The sequence below is a fragment of the Pleurodeles waltl genome, chromosome 6 (assembly GCF_031143425.1).
Source record: "Pleurodeles waltl isolate 20211129_DDA chromosome 6, aPleWal1.hap1.20221129, whole genome shotgun sequence".
NCBI classification, from domain to species: domain Eukaryota; kingdom Metazoa; phylum Chordata; class Amphibia; order Caudata; family Salamandridae; genus Pleurodeles; species Pleurodeles waltl.
The window spans coordinates 1420713668-1420736548 of record NC_090445.1 but is presented as its reverse complement, the minus strand read 5'-3'; the positions used below and the strand labels follow the sequence as shown (position 1 = coordinate 1420736548).

The 22881-nt window shown below is 47.0% G+C and overlaps 1 protein-coding gene across 4 annotated transcripts in view; it reads left to right on the top strand.

Annotated features, from left to right (window-relative positions):
- The window catches only part of PRDM2 (PR/SET domain 2), a 501039-nt gene that overhangs the window by 349577 nt on the left and 128581 nt on the right, over nt 1–22881 (top strand). For 3 of the 4 annotated variants that reach the window (XM_069240785.1, XM_069240786.1, XM_069240787.1), the window contains one exon: nt 3927–4079. In XM_069240785.1, coding sequence (XP_069096886.1) covers nt 3927–4079 — 153 coding nt within the window. Of the gene's footprint in view, nt 1–3926; nt 4080–22881 lie in introns of those variants that run through there. The other variant, XM_069240790.1, reaches the window with a different exon arrangement.

The following is a 22881-nucleotide window of genomic DNA, read 5'->3' as shown; positions in this document are numbered from 1 at the left end:
CACATCTTTTGGCCGGAGTCCTGAACGTGCGTGTGGATGTTCTCAGTCGACGCAGCTCGGTTCTGTATATCTTCCGGATGTGGGGATATCCACAAATAGATCTGTTTGCAACTCAAGAGAATGCGCAGTGCCCGCTATTTTGCAGCCTCCAGTATCCGGTGCAAGGAGCTTTGGGGGACGCGTTTCAGATGTCCTAAAAGGGTCAGTTGCTTTACGAGTTTCCCCCCATACCCTTGATTCCTCGAGTTCTGAGGAAGATCCGCCAAGACCGAGCTCAAGTCATCTTAATAGCTCCGGATTGGCCAAGAAGAGTGTGGTATTCAGAACATCTCCAACTCTCTCAGTGCCTGCCGCTCCGTCTCCCTTACAGGGTGGACCTCCTCTCGCAGTCGTAGGGGCAGATTCTACACCTCCACCTCCAGAGCCTGCACCTTCATGCCTGGAGATTGAACGGGGCAATCTGAGTTCCTTTTCTCTCCCACCAGAAGTGGTGGATGTTATTTTATCGGCCAGGCGACACTCCACCAAATCAATCTATGCTAGTCGTTGGGCTAAATTTGCATGCTGGTGTGGGGAGAACAGAATCGATCACTTAAAAGCTGGTTTATCTGACATATTGTCATTTGCTCTTTGTCTGGCACAGAAGGGTTGTGTGATTGATACAGTCAAAGGTTATTTGTCTGCGCTATCCGCTTTTCTGTGCCTTCCTGATCAGCCATCCTTCTTTAAATCTCCTATTGTTTTAAGGTTTCTAAAGGGACTCACTAACAAATTTCCACCAACACCATTCGTTATGCCTCAGTGGGACCTTAACTTAGTTTTAGCGTTTCTAATGTGGTCCCCTTTTGAACCGATGCATTCTTGCTCTCTACGGTTGCTAGTTTTCAAGACTGTTTTCCTGGTGGCCATAACATCTGCCAGAAGGGTTTGTGAGCTTCAGGCTCTTAGTGTAGAACCTCCATACCTTTCTTTCTTTAAGGACAAAGTGGTGTTAAGGACCAAGGCGGCTTTCCTACCGAAGGTTGTTACACCCTTTCACCTGGGGCAGTCGATTACTCTCTCTTCCTTTTACCCCCACCTCACCCATCCAAGGAGGAAGAGAGGCTCCACCGGCTGGATCCACGAAGAGCGCTGAGCTTCTACGTCGCCAGGACGAGAGAGTTCAGACAAGATGATCAGCTCTTCGTTGGATACGTGGGGAAGAGGAAAGGTAGAGCGGTCCACAAGAGAACGCTATCCAGGTGGGTCATTCTATGTATTAAGATTTGTTATTCTTTGGCGAAGAAAGAACCACCTATGGGGCTTCGTGCCCATTCCACCAGGGCTAAAGCAGCTTCATCGGCTTTGGCTAGAGGTGTTCCTTTGGCTGACATCTTCAGGGCAGCGACCTGGGCGTCCCTCCATACTATTGTCAAACATTACTGTTTGGATTCTGAGGTTAGGAGGGATGGCCATTTTGCTCGCTCGGTGCTGCCGGATTTCTTGGTTTGACCATTCGGGCACCCACCTCCGGAGGTAGTACTGCTTTGGGACTCTTTTGAGCAGAGAGCAGTGTGAATGGCTGAATGAAGAAGTATCTGTGCTCATAAGGTCATGGCTCTCTCTGCTTCCCTACCACTCCATTTATCAAAAGATTGTCTGGAAAGGGATCCCAGGCATTACAGAGGGCATGTTAGGAGGTACCCATTTCACTCCTCCGAGGGGTCCTTTTAAGCCATCTGCTTTACTTAAACGAGACTGCAACACAGTAAAATTTCAGACTCTGGGTATTCTACCCTCTTGCTGTTGTATTCTGTCTTGCTGTTATGTTATGTTATGTTATGTTATGTTATGTTAAGTTACCTCAGCATCAGCTGTCCAAGCTCCACTCACCCGCACTAGGTACAGCACAGTACAAAAATAGCTAGAGTTCAGTCATTCACAAAGCATCTTTCGGGAACATACACAGAAGGGATAATATAGGTGTCTGCAGTGCAAGCTTTCCTAACTCGCAGAGCAGAAACAGAAGCAAACTTCTATTGCAAGCAAGCAAAGGATATACGGGCAGTGAAATGCGCGACTGGTGCTGCTGCATCCACTGCACTGCTACATTGCCGCCGGCTCCATGTGGAGCCGGAGTCTATGTACAGGCCTTGCATACAGCGGGGCCGGCTGACGGAAACGCTGTTTTTGCCCGCCGGCCCAGCTGAATTGTACACTATCTGGCCCGGTGGGTCTTCTGCACACTGGCGGTCTTTTGTTGACCGACAGCGCCGATCTCGGCGGGTTTACCCGCAGAGTTCATAATGACCCCTTAAGTGTTTTATAGAAATCAGACACTTAAATAATTTAGGGTTTTGGCTTTGGTGCTCCAACCAGTGACCTCTCGTTATCTGGTTCGAGCGTTCCAAGATTTGTAATGCTATTTCAGTTACTATGTACTCGTAGAGGCTCTCCACATTTTTAAAATGTGTTGTACTATCCCACTGACTAAGTTAGTGATATTGACCCTCTTTTGCGCATTAAATACCGGTCTTTTCAAACCTAGTGATGTGAAAAAGAAAGTACACCCTGTTCAGGCTCTATCTAGTACATATGTGTTCATGAATGCAGCGGCTGTAGTTGTACCTGGTAGCTAGTCACTTTCCATGGACAGCGAGCAACCTTTTGCTCCACGAATGAGCATCCTCATCTGGTTCCTAGTCTTGCACCCACATCATTCTTCCACATACCTTGAAGTTAACACAGTGATATCATCTGAGCATCTATATTCTGTCACAGGACCAGGGCAGACTAATAATTTTAACATTCCCTTTCTCTAGGCTATTTACAGAGTTGAGAGATGTTAAAGAACCTTACATTATCAGACAGCTTGTTAAGTCATTAACTTTAAATCGCAACAGTGAGGGTTAGAGCGAGAGAATTGGCCATTTATTTTTATGTCAAAGCAGATGTGATGTTGACCCCTTTTACCCTTTCTTAAAAATAGAGTTATAGTTTGGGAATATGAATAATGCATATGATGAATGGGTTTATCAGCTTACACACAAGTAATTGTGAAATCTCAAGCCTTGTTCTCATTGTATCTTCCCAACCGGTTATCATTAATTTCTTTTGTGAGCACTGAGGTGCCTTTCTCGCTCAGGATAATGGAGATCCAGAGATGGGAGAAATCGGGTCAGTGGGTTTGAAAGGGACTTGTAGAAGCATGACATTATGCTGAAAGCTGTGAAGATGATGTTTACTTTCCTATTACAGTAGCCTCTTTAAAAAAGCTAATGACAGGGTTTCAGTTGTTAGGCTTTACAAGGGAGACCGACAGCTTCAAAGAGCATTCAGCTGCATTCACTGTCAAACTATGAAATTCACTGTTACAGGTAAGTAACTTGCCCTTACCTCTTTAATCGTGGTTCTCTTGCCTTGTACATAGAAAAACCTTGCAGCCTCTGGACAGGCAATCACAGCATAGATCCCAACTCCAATTCAGCTAAAAAGATTAACTCTGTAAGTACAAGACGTGGCTGGGCGATGATGTGCGATCATGATGTGATGATGTGCGATTTGTTACAAAAAGTAAGGCTTCAAACTGAAAATGTAACTTTTGCTTTGTTGGGATAGCTGCCCTCATACCTAAAACACAAAAGCAGATGTCTTACACTTGTTGCCTTCGATGTAATTAGAAAAAGAAGCTAAGCTGCTATAATAATGTTTCCCTGTTGATCTCATCAGAGACACGTAACCAGTGTTAATAAATGAACTTTTGGAATCACTTTGACAATTATGTAGATTGTCTGGTAGTGTTTTCTTGGTCCTTCTTTTACTGTCACAATATTTTGATGATGTGTGGTAAAAATGTGCTACAGTGTAAAATGTACATTTGTTCTGCAAAACCAATGTTATTTGTATGCATATCTTTATCGAAAATAAATTCCGTTGTTTTCTTCTAGGTATATTACCCAAACCTGGGATGGATGTGCATTGATGCTACTGATCCAAAGAAAGGGAGCTGGTTGCGCTATGTGAACTGGGCTCGGTCCGCAAAGGAACAAAATCTGTGTCCACTGGAAATCAAGAGAGCCATTTACTACAAAACATTAAAGGTAGCAATATCTTTAAAAAAGAATCATGCACGAGACACTTCTTTTTTAATTTCTCCTTTTTAACTTTCACTGACTTGATTTCAAGCAGATGTACTTTTTCTTCTGTTAATACATCTGCTTTCTGTGATTTGAATATTGCTAGCATATGATCTACACACTAATTTATAAAACTTGTATAGCTGTATATTTCATTTATGATGTCCAGATCTCGGTACTACATCACCTTTCTGTTATATTTTGTTAATTTCTTATTGACCTTTAACTAAAGATCATCAAGTCTGTTAACAACTCAAGAGTGATTGCTGCACGAACGTGATATTTGTAGGCCATGTTTGTGTGTATTGGCTGTAAGAGCACCGTTTTGCTCAGAAGTTGGCGGGAGCAGCAGCACTTGTAGGTCCTTCATTGGGTGCGCATCTTCAGTTTATGGCTGTGTGTGACAGAAAGGTGAATGGCCAAGGTGCTCCAGACAGTTTTAGGATTGGGCTTTCAGAAGGATCTGAGTGGAGGTGCTGGACTTCGATCCTGCTACTAAACCCAACGAAGAGTGGCTAGGTGATTCACGTGGCCAGGGCTGCTTGCATTTCATGCTTTTGGGTTTAATGGACAGGGATACGTAAGTGCTAATCAGTTCACTAAGCGGATCCTGTGTCACAGTCTGCAGTTTCCCCAGCCTTATTTTTAGACCAGGATGTGCTCAAGATGAGGAAGTGCTACTTGGAACCTAGGCAGAAAGTAGGCACCAAAGGCCAGGTGACCGCTTGGGGCTACCAAGCCTATATGTGAGAAATTATCAGATGGGATCCCCCTCTCTTTCCAGGGATGGCTTTTGCCTCGAGCCTTGCACACAGGATGCCACTCAATCCACAGTCTCTCAGGCAGAGAGTTTTCTTACCTGCTTGTTTGATGTGCACTTATAGATCACTCCCTCCCGTAATCCTGTACTTTACATCATTGCTTATTATTCACATTCAGGAGTGAAGTGAGAGGTAAACACTTGGGGCCATATGTACAAACACATTTTCCCATAGACACAGAATGGGTAAAACCCTTTGCTACATCTGGCCCTTGGAGTATACATACAGAGTGAGTGCCATTGCAACCGGATGTAGATGGAACTGAGTTGATCTCCGACTGGTCTATGTGACTATGGTATCTGGGCGACTGTTGTGTCAGTCCAAACCTAATTCTGATAAATATCTCTCTGTAGAGAATAAACTATTATTACAAGCCCTCCTTGTGTCAAGGAGCTCCTTTAGCTTATAAAGAACCAAGTATGGCACTCAGCTTGACTTGTCTGAGTCATTATTTACCAATGATGTTAGTGTTCCTGAACCCGGTAACCAAAGGGGTGTGCAGTTGTGTACAGCAACATATGTTATTTGGTTTTGAACTGATACAAAACACCCTATTCACACACACACACACACATATAACCAACATGCTTACAAATGTACGCACAGATTGTCTGCTTCTTTGCACTTTGGACCCTTTCTGCTGCACTGTTATGCATCGCACAATAGGTGGGTGTTGAGAATATAGTAACAAGTGACTTCAGTAGGCTTTGGAGAAAAATATTGTATTTAAACAATTTAAGATAATTAGCATTTTGGCAGAAAATGGAAATCAACACTGTTAAGCAGCTTGACAGATAACTGTGATCAACATGGTACAATCATTGGTTTAAATAACATTTGATTGCAGGCCGTTTAACATACTGTATACACACTAGAAGAAATCCAGTAGTATAGGCTGTAGTATTTCAAGAGGAAAATGGGTGCTGCATGATGAAGGTTCCCCAAAGTGCACATTGGCACAACAAAACATGTGACACACACATCCACCTTTGAAAATGACCAGCTGACCACTATTACAAAGGGTAAGTGGGAGTAATGGGGCAGAGAGGACACTTGGGTATACCTTTTAGCCATCTGGAGACTAGACGATTGTCCATTGCTGGCCAGCAATAATTCATTGGTGGAAAGATCTGTTGGAATTGCCAAGGAAGTCAAAGTTGAAGACTGCTATATACAAAAAGCACAGAAATGTAGTAACAAGAAGTTAGTTAACTGTGAAAGTAGTTGTCCGGGGAAGGCTTTATGTTAGATTTGTAAGCTTAGAATTATTGCTAGCCAGATTGCAGTACAAGAAACCCAAATAGAAGTTGGCAGTTGAGAGTTGTACCTAAAATATAAGTGAGGAATGCATAAATCACCTGTAAGTCATTATCAGCATCCAAATGTAAGTCTCATTGGCTAACAAAAGTGTGAAACAACTCCAAAACAAGCCACCACAGTTCTGATTGACATCTTGTACAGCAGTTCTGCTTTAACAAATTCTGTCTGTTGAGTGAGCCTCTGATATCCTGATAGTCATGTGTCATTTCCATCTGGTTTTGCGCTTGAGAATCCTGCTTTAAAGCAACACAAAAAATGATTGCTGTTTATTCTGTGACAAGCAAAATGGGTCTACTGCTGTTGATTTGTAGGACCCCAAACAAACTGGGTTAAATAGGGAGCATATGTTGCAATTATACATCATCTAGGAGGAAGAGAAAAAAACATAAAAGTTCTTAACATTAGATAATACTGCTACAACAGTGGGTACCTTCATGTGCCGGAAGTCTCTGAATTCTCCTTAAATTCTAGGACCTGTGTTACAGAAGTGCCCCGGGGGCCCTACGGACGTTTGGACCTGCTTTATATGCCCTCAGGGCACTTTGGTATTTCAGAAGGGACTGAAAATGCTTGTGTGGCCCCTTCAGTAATATGTATAGCGCAGGCGCATATGTAGTGCCAATGCTATCGAGAGAGGGGGTCCCCTCATTTGCATGCGGGTAATTGTGAATCAAAGAATAAGAAAAAATGAGGCTTTTTGGCAGTCTCTATTAGTTCCTGAAACATTGGTTGGAATGTGCAGAACATCGTACTGCTGCTGTGATAGCCTTCAGTGAAAGAAAGAAACATGTTCAGTAAAATCTTCAGGTTAGATCCGTTCCTCCAAGGGAGGTTTCTGTACTTACCATCTCTTTTGTTTGAAGTGGAGGATATAGTTAAGGTCTGCTTCATTGCTCTACACATACTGCCTATTGACTGGTCCCTCAATTATTGAACACCCTGCGTGGACCTTTATTCTTTAGAATGTATTTAAAGTGGACCAAGCCACTAGGCAGATGACCACTTTACAGACAACATAGTGGCCTGTGACTATTTCAATAAACAAGTATGTAGAAGGTAGGAGAACCAAGTGGATAATTAGGCATGGAAGTAACGTCTGAAGAGGAGTATTTTCAAATCCTTCTGGAATTTAAGAAAGTTCAAATTTAGCCTGTTGTAATCTGAAATAGTTCCACAGTTTTGGAGCTAGGCACGAGAAGACAGTTTGTCACAGTGGAAATCAGTGGTCTGGGGCTCCAGACTTCGAGCATTGCAGCACAATTGCAGTTGCCTTCTAGATTGATCACAGGCCAGTACCTGCAGGAGGTGAGACATTCACCCATGCAGTGAATCTTAGATTTAATCTTCGAGGCTTTCCTGCCTAATGCCACCCCTCCTAGAAACTTTAGCAACTTATTTTGTGTAATACACAACTGTTAAAGAAGGGCTGCAATCTTCGCATCAGAAACAATAAGCTTGGCTCCTGGCTTCCAACTCTGCAGTATCCCCCTGCTTCAGACAGAGCTTTACTCCCCCATGGTCGAGGCTAGATATGACTCAGGCATGCAGTGCATGGGAGACTTATTCCAAGATGGTAACCTTATTACTTTTGATGTACTGGTTGTGCAATATGGAATCCCCATAGGCCAATTTACAAATATGAACGCCTTCTGGTAGCTTCTATGGATATTTGGGACATGAAGTTAACAATAACTGCACACAAGCTATTCACACAATATGGCATACACCCAATATACACAAAAGGAACTGCAGATGACTGGTCTCATAGCTGGTTCCAAACAGATCCCACTGCCCCCTTGAACCTATACAAGCACAAGGGGAAGCTGATGTAGGAGACCCTGTTAAACAAAGGCAATGGGACTCCATAATCTCTTATCCCCACAAGATATCACACAATGTCAGATTTCAATGTATTCAATTCAGCATCCTACATAGAGCCTACCTGCTCCGGCATGCTTAGGGAAAATCTATGATACCACAAATACTACATGCACTCTTTGCCGAGCTGAGGATGCAAATATTAAACACGTGTTTTGAGGCTGCCTAATTGCTTCCACCTTCTGATTTAAAATAACTAATACAATCACACTTGTCACAGGCCGCAGCAACTTGCAGAGCTTAGAAAGTTGCATCCTCAGCCTCTTCAAGTGCCGCAAAGTGGGGAAAGTTCCTCGACCTTGCCTTTCTCCGTGCATGACGTACTCTCACTATGAACTGGAAGGCCCCCTGTCTCCCAGGTATCACCTATTGGCATGCCACAGTACCACGGGGGCTGGAATGGAATCGCGCGCTCTCTCTCTCTCTCTCTCTCTCTCTCGAGAGAGAAGGCAAGGAACCTCTGGAATCAACCTGTAGCATTGGAAGGGCACACGCTGTTATCCACATTTAAGAAACAAAAAATTACACAATGCTGGCATGAGGGATATTATATATTGTCAAACCTCACTAGTCTGTACAATGCTTACTCAAAACTGTGAAAATTACTCGGCCCAACCATGCCACTTCGCCAATGCATCAATAGCCTTAAGAGCAAGGAGGGCAACATACACTATTTCTCTTAATTGGATCACATTAATGGCAACTTTGGTACCCCAGTTCATAGTCCATAATATTGTACTTCAGATCAGATTTAGAGTATAAATTTGTTAGTCCTGTTCCTTGGTTCAACAACAACACAATCTTCTGCTCTTGCAAATGTTTATTCTTTCTCATTTATTACCAAGTAAATCTGTGATTAACTCACTTCATCCTAATGTAGTATGTAAGGTCATAAATAAATTGTGTAGGTCTGGTGTAGGCCCTCTCACCATCCGCTAAACCAAACATAGGATAACAAGTTGGCAGGTGAGCCCCACCTCTGTAAATAGAGCGTAAGGGCAGGGTAATGGGTGTCGCCCAGGAAGAGTAAAGGTCTTCCAACTGGTGGGAGATGGCCAGGTGATGGTGGCTGAGCTAAACAGTACGCTGTTCCTCAGCCTTGAGCGTAGCCCATGACTGGTAGAATATCAAGGCTCCAGGGAGGACAGAAGTAGAACAAATCACCATTGGGTAGGATCAAAGCAGGGACTTAGCATCACTGGTGAGAAAAGGCTCCCAGCCGGCCTCAGACATAGGTAGCTTTTCACTGAGTTTGTAGGTGATCTTAGTGTAATTTGAGTCGCCATTCACCATGGGATGGTAAGGTAGGGTGTTGCCAGTGACAGAGAATGCATAGCTTAGCTGTGGCCAGTGAAAGAGCCAACCAACTATGCCCATGCAATGTCAAGTCGGAGAGACCTGAAATACTGTGGAGAAGGGCAAGCTGGGGACACCGCATGATCGGTGTGTGGCCCCATTGTTGTCATTATCTGTTACCGTAAAGAGGAAAGAGCCGGACAAGACCACTGGATATAAAACAGATTGCAGTGCTCTGCTCTGAACTTCCAGCAGAGCTCATGCGGCTGGAGCGTCACCCGTTTTAACTTCCAGTGGGACCAATACCGGTCATTTAGGGTCTTGAAATGTAAGAATTTCAGGCGAGACTTGCGGAGGACTTCATCATTGTCAAATAGCACAGATGCCCAAACATCCATTTTGTAAGCCGTCCCCAAACGCGGTTGCCATCTAAGTCTAGTAGAGTCTGTAGATATTGAAGGAGAAGTGACTGGGGATGTTCCACTGGGGTGGCGCCACAGGCAGAGCTGAGGCAGTGAATCAATTGGCGATTTGGAGCCCATGTTCAGCTCGCAGGGTTGCAAATGATTTGAGCCTCCCACCATCGAAGAATTAATCAATGTACCATATACCATGGCCATACCATGACACCAAGTGGCCCAAAGAGTCACAGATCACAGGCTAGCTGGGACTCCCTTTGTCTTAGTTGGGCAGCCAGAATCCTGCCAGCTTTCTCTCCGTGATCATAGCAATGCCAGTGAAGCTTGACCAAAGCTTTTTTGCTGGGGTCGGAGATAAGAGATGAGGTGTATCGTTGGCAGGTCCAGCCTTTTGCGTAGTGCGGGGGTGAGTCTGGTCGTATAATGTGCTGTCAGGATGCCTACCTTTGATTCCAGTGCATAGATTTCCTCCTGGGCTTGTGTTGTGCGAGCCCTAAGTCTTGCATCATCCTCCCTCTGAACTTCGCCTTTCTGGTTGCCCAGAGTACTCTTTAGGAGCCCACCAATCCTTCATTGTCAGTAAAGTAGGAACTCATGTGGTTGTGTAGCTGTTCCGCCCTCTTAGGGCACTTGTAGGCAAACACCCTCCTACGCCACCGGGCTGGAGGCATGGAGTCTGAGGGTCTCACCCAAGTCCAGGTAGACCGAGCTAGAATATGGTCAGCAATGCCTCCCTCTGGGATATCATAGCTTGGGAGGTGAGGGAGCAGTCAAGCTTGCATGAGGTAACAGTCAGTGCAGGACTAGGTCCCTAGGGGGTAGAAGAAGAAAATATAGACATAATCAAATGAGTGGAGCAAAGGCCACACCCCTATCAGGGCACAGTCTTTCAGCAGGGCCCTAGTCAGTCCGGTTGTGAGAATGTATCTGTCTGGTACTGTCCAAGGATGAATCCGATGAGTTACAGTTGTCCCCCAGTAGGACAGGAGACAATCCAGAGGACATAAGGAGTCTGGACAACTGAGCAAGGAAGACAGATTTATTCACCTTAAGGGCAGACACAGACCCCACCACCACTGAACTCTCCCAAATCCGTAGCTTAGCAAAAGCTCACAGACCTGCCACGTCTTGATCACTGTAGACCGCAGATGTTTCCAAACAAGGGTACCCACCTGCACTTCTTCGAGCAGATGCTCACTTTAGAAGGCGCATCCACTGTACTACTACTACTAATGACCACACCACCCATTTATGTTTTAGTTTCAGTGACTCAACGGGGGCCATGTGGGTCTCCTGAACTAATGCAAAATCTGTATGTTTCATTTGTAGATAGAATAAAATCATTTTACTCTCGATATAGTAGGGAAACCATTTACATTTCATGACAGTATAGCAAGCGGCTGAGTCCTTGCCAGAGGTTGTGCCAGGAGAGTCTCCTCTGGAGACAGCAGACCTCCACCGGAAGGGTGAGTGATAGGTAAGAAGCAGTAACTGCTGGCTAATGTGGTACTACAAAAAAGAGGAGGGGAGAGGGAGTACACAGATACCCTCAGGGGAAAGGGCGGGGACTAACCTATGAACCTCGGATCTAGAGCTCGGGCCTATGCCGGGCAGGGTAATGCCATCCACCTGCCAAGCACTAGATTCAGGGAGACATGTGAGGTCTAAAGGAAGAAATGCTCAACTGGGGTATATCTACTTGACTCTAGGATATTCTGATTTGCTTCCGGGAGCAGCTAGGGAAACCACCCGCATAGGCAGGTTTGGGGAGCCTCCACCTGGGCTTGTGCCCACAGCATCGAACATCAAGGAGGAAGAGTGTAAGAGGGGCCATTTGCTGAAGGGCACCAGGGTCATAGGAGGTAGGAGTGACCGTGCCTGCCAGACAGGGGAATCGGAAGACTCACGAAAAGGCAGTGGCCCAGAGGACTGCAAGGTGCAACAAAAAAGCAAACAACAGCGATGCAAAGAAAACAACCAATGCAGCACCACATTGTGCACAGCAAAGGGGAAGGATATATTCTGCCTTCTGGGGCACCTCCAGAACGCTTATCCGATGGGCATTGTGACTTGTCTCTGACTTTGTGTAATGCCTCTCCCACTTGATGCGTGCAGGACGATCTGACTTTGTCCTGTTCTCTGATCATGGCTGGTAATTTGGCGGTTTCCACAGGGGAAGAGACTCATCCTGGTGTTTGGGTCATCAGTGTCCTTATGTGCCTTGTCCATCGGTGCTCTTCCATTGTATCCAGAAAGAGTTCCAGGTCCCCCAGTTCCATGAACTCCTGCATATGGCTTTCCACAGTGACCATCAGTCACACTGGTACCAAAAGCCCATATTTGATATCCACACATTTAATATGGGCACAGAGTGCCAGGAACCTCATGTGTCTGGTGTTGGTAGTTGCATAATAGTCTGCAGAGAAAGAGCCCCTGTTACCTTTGATAAGGAGCAGTTCCATCGCCCTTTTGGCTGTTGATAGGATGGTCCTTGCATGTTGATATCTGAACGAAGAAGCAATTACAGGACACGGAGTGTTGGTGGTTGAGGGACGGAGTGACCGGATTCTCTGCACTCTGTCAAATTCCATGTCCTCCAGGAACTGAAGATTATGGAGTTCGGGGAGCATCACCTTAAGGCAGGCTATCATGTCAGACTTCTCCACCCCCTCCAGGACCACATAGAGCTGAAAATGATCCCTTAGTGCCCTAGCCTCCAGATCCATGACTTTCCAAAGAAGGAAGTTAATATCATGTCCCCAGTGTGGCAGTTGGACCTATTTAGATTTACCGGCATCCAGGTGTTGGTCAACTTTGCCCAAGTAAGAATGCATGGTGAACAGATTCTGTCTGATTTCACCTCTGAGGTAAGATCTGTCATTTATGCATCCATTGTGGTAAGAGTTGCTCCTTTGGATGTGGTGTCTTTCAGTATAGTTGCCATGGCTGTTTCTGCTGGAGCTGGAAGAGCCACCTTCGTGGACTGCTGGAGGGTGGGTCAGCATGCGGGGACAGAGAGGTGCGTGAGTCAAGACCCCAGTTGCAGGGGAGGTCCCAGCGCCATGAGGGCCCACAGGAGGAGGCCCAGGCTGGGTCTGGCAAGCAGGTCTAGCAGAGAAGAAACTCAGCCCTGTGGCCTGGAGGGGCAGATTTCAACTCAGCAGGGCCCCTCTGATTTAGGCTTATAAAGGCATCTACCCACAGAGCGGCCCTAGACCGGGACTGCAACCATCCACCACAGGAAGTGAGAGATGGAGAATTCCAAAAGGAATGATAGGAACCTTTTGGAGCTGCCAGCCCCACATAGGAGGCTCAGTGGGTTGGAAGAGCTCTCCCTGGACCTGGGCCAGCGAAAGCTGGGAGGAGGTCACAGAAGGCCCTGAGTGCCATTGGGCCTCTTCTCCTCAAGTCAGAGGCAGCCACCCACAGCTCCTGATTGCAGCAGAGACACTAGGCCGCAGAGGAGCAGGGACCCTGTTTGGGACTGGGTCTGCTTCTTCTCCCAGCAGGCCCCGCTGTCTCCCCAGTCTCAGCTGGTCCGGTGTCCGCTGTGGGGGGTCATAGCAATCCACAGAGACCTCTGCTTGCCCCCTGAAGTGGCTGGCACTTGTGCGGTGGTCAGTGATAGATGAGGGCAGGTCTTGTCTCCATTGCTGCTGCTTTCTCTCGTAGGCCACGGCCGAGGCAGGATGGTGGTCGGTGACCCAGGAGGTCAAAAATAAACCTGGTGAGGTGGCAGAGCCATCAGGGTTTTGCAACCATAAAAAATGCAGAGGATATAGGCTCCAGTTCTGGGTGGGAGGGAGTAGGAAGCCGGGCTACCACAGGGCAAATTCAGGAAGTGGGCAGCCTGGCTGTCTCCAGGCTTTGCCTCAGAGTAGACCTCGTTTAAACTTTTAGCTTTTCTGGTTTTAGGAATTTCTAGAGCTAGGAGATTTCTGCTTCGGGTTTCTGATAGACTTCAAGCCACAGATTACTCACTTTTTTTAATATTCCCCATGCATCAAACTGGATCCAGAGACTTCTCCACAGGACCTCTTCACGCTGGATGGTGGAGCCATGTGGCTCTGCACTAATGCTATTCCCCTCCGTCAGTGATGTGGGGGGCTTTATATAGGCACCACTCCTGCACGCTACTGTCAGTACCTTTATTTCCTCACCACCAGATGTGGATCCAGAGCTTTTCCACGTCTTTTAGAGACCCTTTCCTAAATTTTGTTTCTCACATAAAAATGTTTTCATTTTGCAAGGGATGTCGCCCCCTCAGATGACAGGCTTTAACCTTTTTAAGGACTTTTGCAAACAGATGCCTGTGACAGATTTTCTCCAGATATGCCTGTGATGTGTGGGCTCGGGCCACAACTTCAAGATCTGCTGAGACTGTGCGTCGATGAACCAGAAGGCCATCAGAGAACATAAGACTTAACTTTGTCACCAAACACAAGAAGACAGAGGGGGTCATTCCGACCCTGGCGGTCCATGACCGCCATGGCGGAGGGCGGCGGAAGCACCGCCAACAGGCTGGCGGTGCTTCCTGGGCTATTCTGACCGCGGCGGTAAAGCCGCGGTCAGAAAAGGGGAACCGGCGGTTCCCCCCGGTTTTCCCCTGGCCCAGGGAATCCGCCATGGCGGCGCTGCTTGCAGCACCGCCATGGGGATTCCGACCCCCTTCCCGCCAGCCTGTTTCTGGTGGTGTCCACCGCCAGAACCAGGATGGCGGGACGGGTGCCGTGGGGCCCCTGGGGGCCCCTGCACTGCCCATGCCACTGGCATGGGCTGTACAGGGGCCCCCTAACAGGGCCCCACAAAGATTTTCACTGTCTGCTTGCAGACAGTGAAAATCGCGACGGGTGCCACTGCACCCGTCGCACCCCTGCAACTCCGCCGGCTCCATTCGGAGCCGGCTTCCTCGTTGCAGGGGCTTTCCCGCTGGGCCGGCGGGCGGCCTTTTGGCGGTCGCCCGCCGGCCCAGCGGGAAAGTTGGAATGACCGCCGCGGTCTTTTGACCGCGGTGCGGTCATTCGGCGGTAACCGCATGGCGGGCGGCGACCGCCGCCCGCCGCGGTCAGAATGACCGCCAGAGTGTTGGGACCGCTCCATATCCTAGCCTCAATTCCTGGTCCTGCTTCTGTTCCTCGAGTTGTCGAAGCCGCTATACAAACTGGATTGGGATGTGGCTAAGCATTCCATCCATCACCTTGTTTTTGCCACAGATCTCGACTGACGCCCTCCGGCAAGCCTTCGGGCCCCAACGAGCTGAGAGGTCTTCCATCTGGACTACCACCGACAGGGTTCACTTTTAGTGGTAGCTAGACCCTCTGAGCCACTTCTGCCATCTGGTCCAGATGACGACTGCGAAATGTCCTCTCGGACACTGAATCATTGCCTATCTGAATTCGAATGACACTACGCCTGATTGCGAATGGGGAACCAGTCCATGCATTTGAACTTCCACATGGCAGGCAACATTCATTGCATCCCCTCTTCAGTAGAGACTGTGAAAATGAATATGACCATGTTGATGAGTTTGCTCGGCCCCATTGGTATGAGGACTTCCAGGATCCTAGAGGGCTAGATACCACCCTGTAGACCTCTCTTTTCTTTCCTCCCAGCCCACCCATGGAAGAATTTGCCTCCTACTCTATCTTTGTGTAGAGCAACGGAAGTCCTTGACCTCCTGCACCCCACCTTGGAAGTGGAAACAAATGGGCTGACTAAAGTTCCACAACTGGAGAAGACTACTTCTGAACCCCTTCTCCCTTTTAGTGAAGCCCTGACTGACACCCTCCTTGGGGCTTCGGTCAAACCTTGTACTGGCCCTCCAGTTGATAGACAGATCTCCAGGCACCATCACCCTGCTCTAGGTGATCTGGCCTTTCTGTCACAGCACCCTTTTCTAGAGAGCCTTGTGGTGAGGGTTTCCACTACTGGAGAAACCACAACAATTTTCCCTCCACTCCGCCTGACAGGGAATCAGAGCAAGTGGAGACCATTGGCGAAATCCTCAATAGCCTGTTTACACCTATGATCCATCAGTGCCTCCTATTTGTTGGGCTGTAATGATTTCACTCCCTCTTGGTGTCAGTGCAACAAGTCCTCCCTGGTGTACCTGAAGACCTTCGCCCAGTCCCTTCGCAGGCGATCTTAGATTGTTGTGATGTGGCCAAGTTCACAATTTGTTGTGGCGTGGACACCACTATTGGGTGAGCTATAGGCACCCACATTGTCATTCGTTTCAAGGCGCTGCAATAGACTGGGGTCTCAAGTGACGTTCAGTCCTCCCTGATGGACATGATGTTTGATGGGACTGTTTGGTGACAAGGCTTACTCTCCCCTTGAACGCTTCAAGGAGAGTAGGGCTACTGCTTGCTTATAGGATCAGCCTAGCCAGCCGCAACAATTCTACTGTTCCTTTCTTGACTTGGCTGAGGAATCCTTAACTGCCAACCTGTCCCACTGCTGTCCATGGCTACACATGGTGGTTGGCTTTGGCTCCTGGAGACCTTGACATTGAAGAAAGGGCAATCCCTTCTCGAAGCCGCCCTGCCAACAGGCATTGTCCCACCCTAGCAATGACAGAGAAAAGGAACTACGTCTAGTCAGAAACACAAGAAACTAACTAGGAGTGTGTACACAGAGCGAAAGACAAGGTCTCACTGCCTCATATACGGGAGGGTGACCAGGAACAGGAAATAACTCATTGGAAGAAAATGGCCGCCATTTTGGATTGGGGAATCACTAATAGGAAAAAAGAAAAAAGGTGTCTTCTTGGAATGGGTAATAGGGAAACCCAAGATGGCATCGCTACACAGGACGCTGACACAATCAGGAAAATGCTTCTCGCATCTCCCTGGTTTCCCTCCTAAACTGCCCTCATCCTCCCAACCACCCACCTTGCAGGTAAGGTCCTATACAGGACAAGCACGTATCATGCACCTCCCGAGCTGACCAGTGGTTGAGGCATGTCGTGTTCGGGGTTGCAGCTGAAATGCAGTACCCCCACAGTATACCTCCTCCCAGATGTTCTGGACTTAGTGTTTCCGGCTCCAGTGACTGACCCGTCCAACTTCTTAAATGCTAACTATTGCATTTTTCATAGGGCGCTGGCCCCCTCTGGTACGCCTGAAGGCCCCAAGGGTCTTTTGGCCTTTAATCTTGGATTCCAGGTGCTGTATAGGCAGGCTCCATTCATGCCTTTTCCACCCACAACTCCATACCAGTGGACTGGATCGGCGCCGAGGAAAAGCCCCACCACCATCGGAGATGACGGTGCCCATACCAATGTCGAATAGCTCTTGACTGGCATCGAGTCAATCTGCTCCGGCTTGGAGTAAGGTTCCGGCACCAACTTCACGCCACAACAGGCTTCTTCGACATGGATCATTCTCTATTGATGCCACGGCTGGAATCCAGGCTGAAATCTACGAGGGAAGCCTTGAGGCTCTTGGAGGAGCACCAGTATTTGGAGGAACAGCAGGAACTCGATGAAGGAGCCGTTCCTTTCCCTTCCCATGACTTCAAAGGAGCTGATGTAGCGAGTGGGTTGGAGACATCCCCTGAGTGGGAGTTGTTATCCCCTGGTGGTATACCCTCTCCAGAGGTTGCATTGTATCATGGGGTAAATAGGAAGGCAGCAGAAATTTTAGACTTGCCTCTGCCTACTACTGAATTGAAGTCTAATATTTTGACTGAGGTTCTCCATTCTTCCTCTGCGTTATCGGAACCTCTGCTACCATTTAATGAGGCGTTGTCACAGCCAATTTCGGATATATGTAAGTAACCTGTCATTAATCCTGCAGTTTCTAAGTCCATCGCCAGTAGACCTAGAGTTGCACCATGTGACCTGCAGGTTCTGAGTCAGCATCCACCACCCGAAAGCCTGGTAGTGCAAGCTGCATGTTCATCAAGGGCTGCACCTGGTTCCTTGACTACGACTCCTGCGGAAAGGGAGTCGAAACAGTTGGAGCAATCAGTGAAAAGGTCTTTTCATCTGGGAGTGTGGCACTTAAATCAGTAAAAGCTACATGTCTATTGGGCAGGTGTATTCATGAGCTATTGGATTCAGCAAATGAGGTCATCCCTAAACTGCTGCAGGATGTGCAGAATCATTTTGCGGAACTGTTGCAGGATAGTCAGGTCTAGATATTGCAGACTTTGTTGCCGTAGTCATGGGGACTTCAGTTGCTACCAGAAGTAATGCATAGCTTAGAGCATCTGGGTTTTCCCCTGATGTACAATCCTCCTTAATGGATATTCCATTTAATGGACCTAGACTTTTTAGAGCCAAGGCAGACTCAGCCTTAAAAGATGTTTAAAGAGAGTAAGGCTATTGCCAAGTCTTTTGGTCTTCGGTCACTCTCCACGGCCTACAGTCCTTGGCAAAGGTTTAGGGGATTTGGCCTCAGTTCCTCCTTTCAAGGGAGGCAACAGTTCCAAGACCAGCAATCTTCCAACCACCTAAATAAATCCTACAGAGGTCATGGGAGACCTAGGCTGCGTAGTGCCATCCTTCAGCCTTCCTCCTCCTCCACTTCATCCTCAGCTGGAAACATGTTAGGGAAGCAGTCCTAGTTCTCTCCCCTTTCAGCATCATGGGTTACCCGTAGTGGGGAGATTAGTTCATTTTCTTCAAGAGTGGGAGTCAATAACATCAGACTCCTGGGTGTTGTGCATTGTAGGAAATGGATATGCTCTTCCTTTTCTGGAGTTTCTCCCTCCCTTCCCTCAACAACATTCTTTTTGTTCAAAGGGTTACCCTCTTCAGCAGGAGGTACAAAGTCTTCTGTTACAGGGTTCAGTGTAGTTGGTTACGCAGTGGGAAAGGATTCAGGGATGTTATTCATGATATTTCCTGATCCCCAAGAAGGATGGTCATTTGAGGCCCATCCTATACCTAAGGGTTTTGAACTGGTACCTCAAAGAAGAGAAGTTCAAAATGCTAACCCTAGCTCAGGTGTTTCTAGCGCTGGACAAGGAAGACTGAATGGTTTCTATTGACTTGCAGGATGAGTATTTTCACATCCCCATTCTGAAGGCGCAGAGGAAGTATCTCTGGTTCATTGAAGGATTCCAACACTACCAGTTTGCGGTCCTTCCTTTTGGTCTTACTTCCACACCTTGAGTCTTCACAAAGGTGATGGCAATGATTGCAGCACATTTCAGAAGGAAGGGATTATCGGTATTCCCTTACCCGGACGATTGGCTTCTCAAAGCCAAGTCCCCAGAGTTAGTACTGCACCATTTGCTGGTGACAGCCAGTTGTTGTTCAACCTGTTTTTTTTTCGTTAACATGCCCAAATCTCACCTGGAGCCCTCTCAGCGCCTCCTGTTCATAGGGGCAGTACAGGACACAATATTGAATCATGCCGATTCCCCCTCCTCAGATGATTCAGGACATTCAGGCTACGATTCCAATGTTTCAAAATGGATCGGTTGTTCCAGTCCTAAAGGTCCAATGCCTGCTAGGTCTGTTCGCTTCCTGCATTCTGTTGGTCACTCACGCATGTTGGCACATGAGGGCTCTCCAGTGCTGCCTCCCCAAGCAGTGGTTTCAACACACCCGAGGTCTCAAGGAGTTCATAACAATCTCCAGAGACACTGCAGCCGATCTTGGATGGTGGAGTGTGGACGGCAGCCTATTGTAAGGGAGGCCGTTTTGTCTTCATCTCCATTGGCCACAGTTATAATGGATGCTTCCACTCTAGGGTGGGGAGCACATCTGGGGGCCCTGGAGATCAAGGGTCTTTGGTCTCCAATTAAACAGATGTTTCACATTAATCTGTTGGAGTTGCAGGCGATACGTCTGGCTTCCAAGGCCTTTCTCCCATCCATTCGCAGTCAGTCGGTTCAAGTCTTGACAGACACTACTGTGATGTGGCACATCAAAAAACAGGGAGGAGTAGGGTCATACCTTCTCTGCAGAGAGGCTCTACAACTCTGGTCCTGGACTCAGGACCATCGGAGTTGTGTAGTAGCGAACTATTTGGCCGGAGTTCTCAACGTACTTGCAGACAGTCTCAATCAGCACTTCTCAGCTAACCATGCGTGGCGTCTCTATCCGGAGGTGGGTCTTCATGGCTTCCAGTTATGGGGGACACCTCAGATAGACCTGTTTGACAATGACAAGAATGCACACTGCCCCTCGTTCTGCAGCCTCCAATATCCGATGTAGGGAGCATTGGGGGGCGCGATTCAGTTGAGCTGGGGCAACCGGCTGCTTTATGCGTTTCCTCCCATATCCTTGATTCCGTGGGTTCTCAGGAAGATTCCCCGAGACCGGGCCCAACTCATATTAATAGCCCGGAACTGGCCAAGAACTGTGTTGGTACACAGACCTCCTTCAACTCTCACTGTGCCATCCGCTCCATCTCCCTCACAAGGCAAACCTCCTCCCGCAGTTACAGGTGCAGGTTCTACACCCTCACCTCCAAAGCCTGCACCTACATACCAGGACATATGAATGGGGAAATCGGAGTTCTTTTTCTCTCCCCTAGAAGTGAAGGATAATATATTATCAACCAGGCAACACTCCACTAAAACTGTCTATGCTGGTTGATGGGACAAATTTGTTAAACGGAGTGAGTAGAGACACAGTGATCCTTTAAAGGCCCATTTGTCCAATGTTTTACAATTTTCTTTCACTTGGAGCGGCAAGGTTGCACAGTTGAGACAGTGAAGGGTTATTTGTCTGCACTGTCAGCATTTATTTGTTTACCTGACCAACCCTCTTTATTTAAGTCCCCTATAGTTTTAAGGTTTCTTAAGGGTTTGACTAATAGGTTTCCTCCAGCTCCGTTTGTAATGTCTTAGTGGGATTTTAATTTAGTTTTACCATACCTGATGAATACACCTTTTGAACAATTACATAGTTCCCCATTGAGGCTCCTTACGTTTAAAACTGTTTTTCTTATAACGATCACATCGGCGAGGCAGGTTAGCGAGCTTCAAGCTCTTAGTGTGAAACCCCCTTTTTTTACTTTCCATGCTATCAAGGTGGTTTTGAGAACCAGGGCGGCTTTCTTGCCAGCGGCATTGACTCCTTTCCATTTAGTGCTGTCCATCACCCATCTGTCCTTTTACCCTCCTCCCCATCTCTCTTAGGAGGAAGAAAGGCTGCACTGTCTGGATTCAAAGAGAGCTCTGAGCTTCTATGTGGACAGGACGAGAGAGTTCAGAACAGATAATCAGCTCTTCGTTGGCTACATGGGCAAGATAAAGAGCAAATCTGTCCAGAAAAGAACACTATCAAGGTGGATCATCCTTTGCATTAAAGTATTTTATTCACTGGCAAAGAAGAATCCTCCTGAGGGCGTTAGAACTCAGTCTTGCTATTTCTGCTTTGGCTATAGGTGTAACTGTTGTTGACATTTGCTAGGCAGCAACTTGGGCTTCACTCCACACATCCGCAAAACATTACTGTTTAGACTCAGAAGTGAGGAGGGATGGACATTTTCTCCCTTCTGTGCTGCAGGATTTCTTGGTATGGCGAGACAGGCACCTACCTCCGAGTGTGGGAGTGCTTGGTACTCTATTCAAAAGGTGAAGAATACACAGGTAGATTTATCCATCAGAAGAACAAGTTACTTACCTTTGGTAACGCTTTTTCTGGTGGATACAGTATCTACCTGTGGATTCCTCACGGTTACCAGCCGCCTCCCCATTGCCTGTCTGGTTATGCCAAGAATTACATTGTTTGTATATACAGGGAGTGCAGAATTATTAGGCAAGTTGTATTTTTGAGGATTAATTTTATTATTGAACAACAACCATGTTCTCAATGAACCCAAAAAACTCATTAATATCAAAGCTGAATATTTTTGGAAGTAGTTTTTAGTTTGTTTTTAGTTTTAGCTATGTTAGGGGGATATCTGTGTGTGCAGGTGACTATTACTGTGCATAATTATTAGGCAACTTAACAAAAAATATATATATACCCATTTCAATTATTTATTATTACCAGTGAAACCAATATAACATCTCAACATTCACAAATATACATTTCTGACATTCAAAAACAAAACAAAAACAAATCCGTGACCAATATAGCCACCTTTCTTTGCAAGGACACTCAAAAGCCTGCCATCCATGAATTCTGTCAGTGTTTTGATCTGTTCACCATCAACATTGCGTGCAGCAGCAACCACAGCCTCCCAGACACTGTTCAGAGAGGTGTACTGTTTTCCCTCCTTGTAAATCTCACATTTGATGATGGACCACAGGTTCTCAATGGGGTTCAGATCAGGTGAACAAGGAGGCCATGTCATTAGATTTCCTTCTTTTATACCCTTTCTTGCCAGCCACGCTGTGGAGTACTTGGACGCATGTGATGGAGCATTGTCCTGCATGAAAATCATGTTTTTCTTGAAGGATGCAGACTTCTTCCTGTACCACTGCTTGAAGAAGGTGTCTTCCAGGAACTGGCAGTGGGACTGGGAGTTGAGCTTGACTCCATCCTCAACCCGAAAAGGCCCCACAAGCTCATCTTTGATGATACCAGCCCAAACCAGTACTCCACCTCCACCTTGCTGGCGTCTGAGTCGGACTGGAGCTCTATGCCCTTTACCAATCCAGCCACGGGCCCATCCATCTGGCCCATCAAGACTCACTCTCATTTCATCAGTCCATAAAACCTTTGAAAAATCAGTCTTGAGATATTTCTTGGCCCAGTCTTGACGTTTCAGCTTGTGTGTCTTGTTCAGTGGTGGTCGTCTTTCAGCCTTTCTTACGTTGGCCATGTCTCTGAGTATTGCACACCTTGTGCTTTTGGGCACTCCAGTGATGTTGCAGCTCTGAAATATGGCCAAACTGGTGGCAAGTGGCATCGTGGCAGCTGCACGCTTGACTTTTCTCAGTTCATGGGCAGTTATTTTGCGCCTTGGTTTTTCCACACGCTTCTTGCGACCCTGTTGACTATTTTGAATGAAACGTTTGATTGTTCGATGATCACGCTTCAGAAGCTTTGCAATTTTAAGAGTGCTGCATCCCTCTGCAAGATATCTCACTATTTTTGACTTTTCTGAGCCTGTCAAGTCC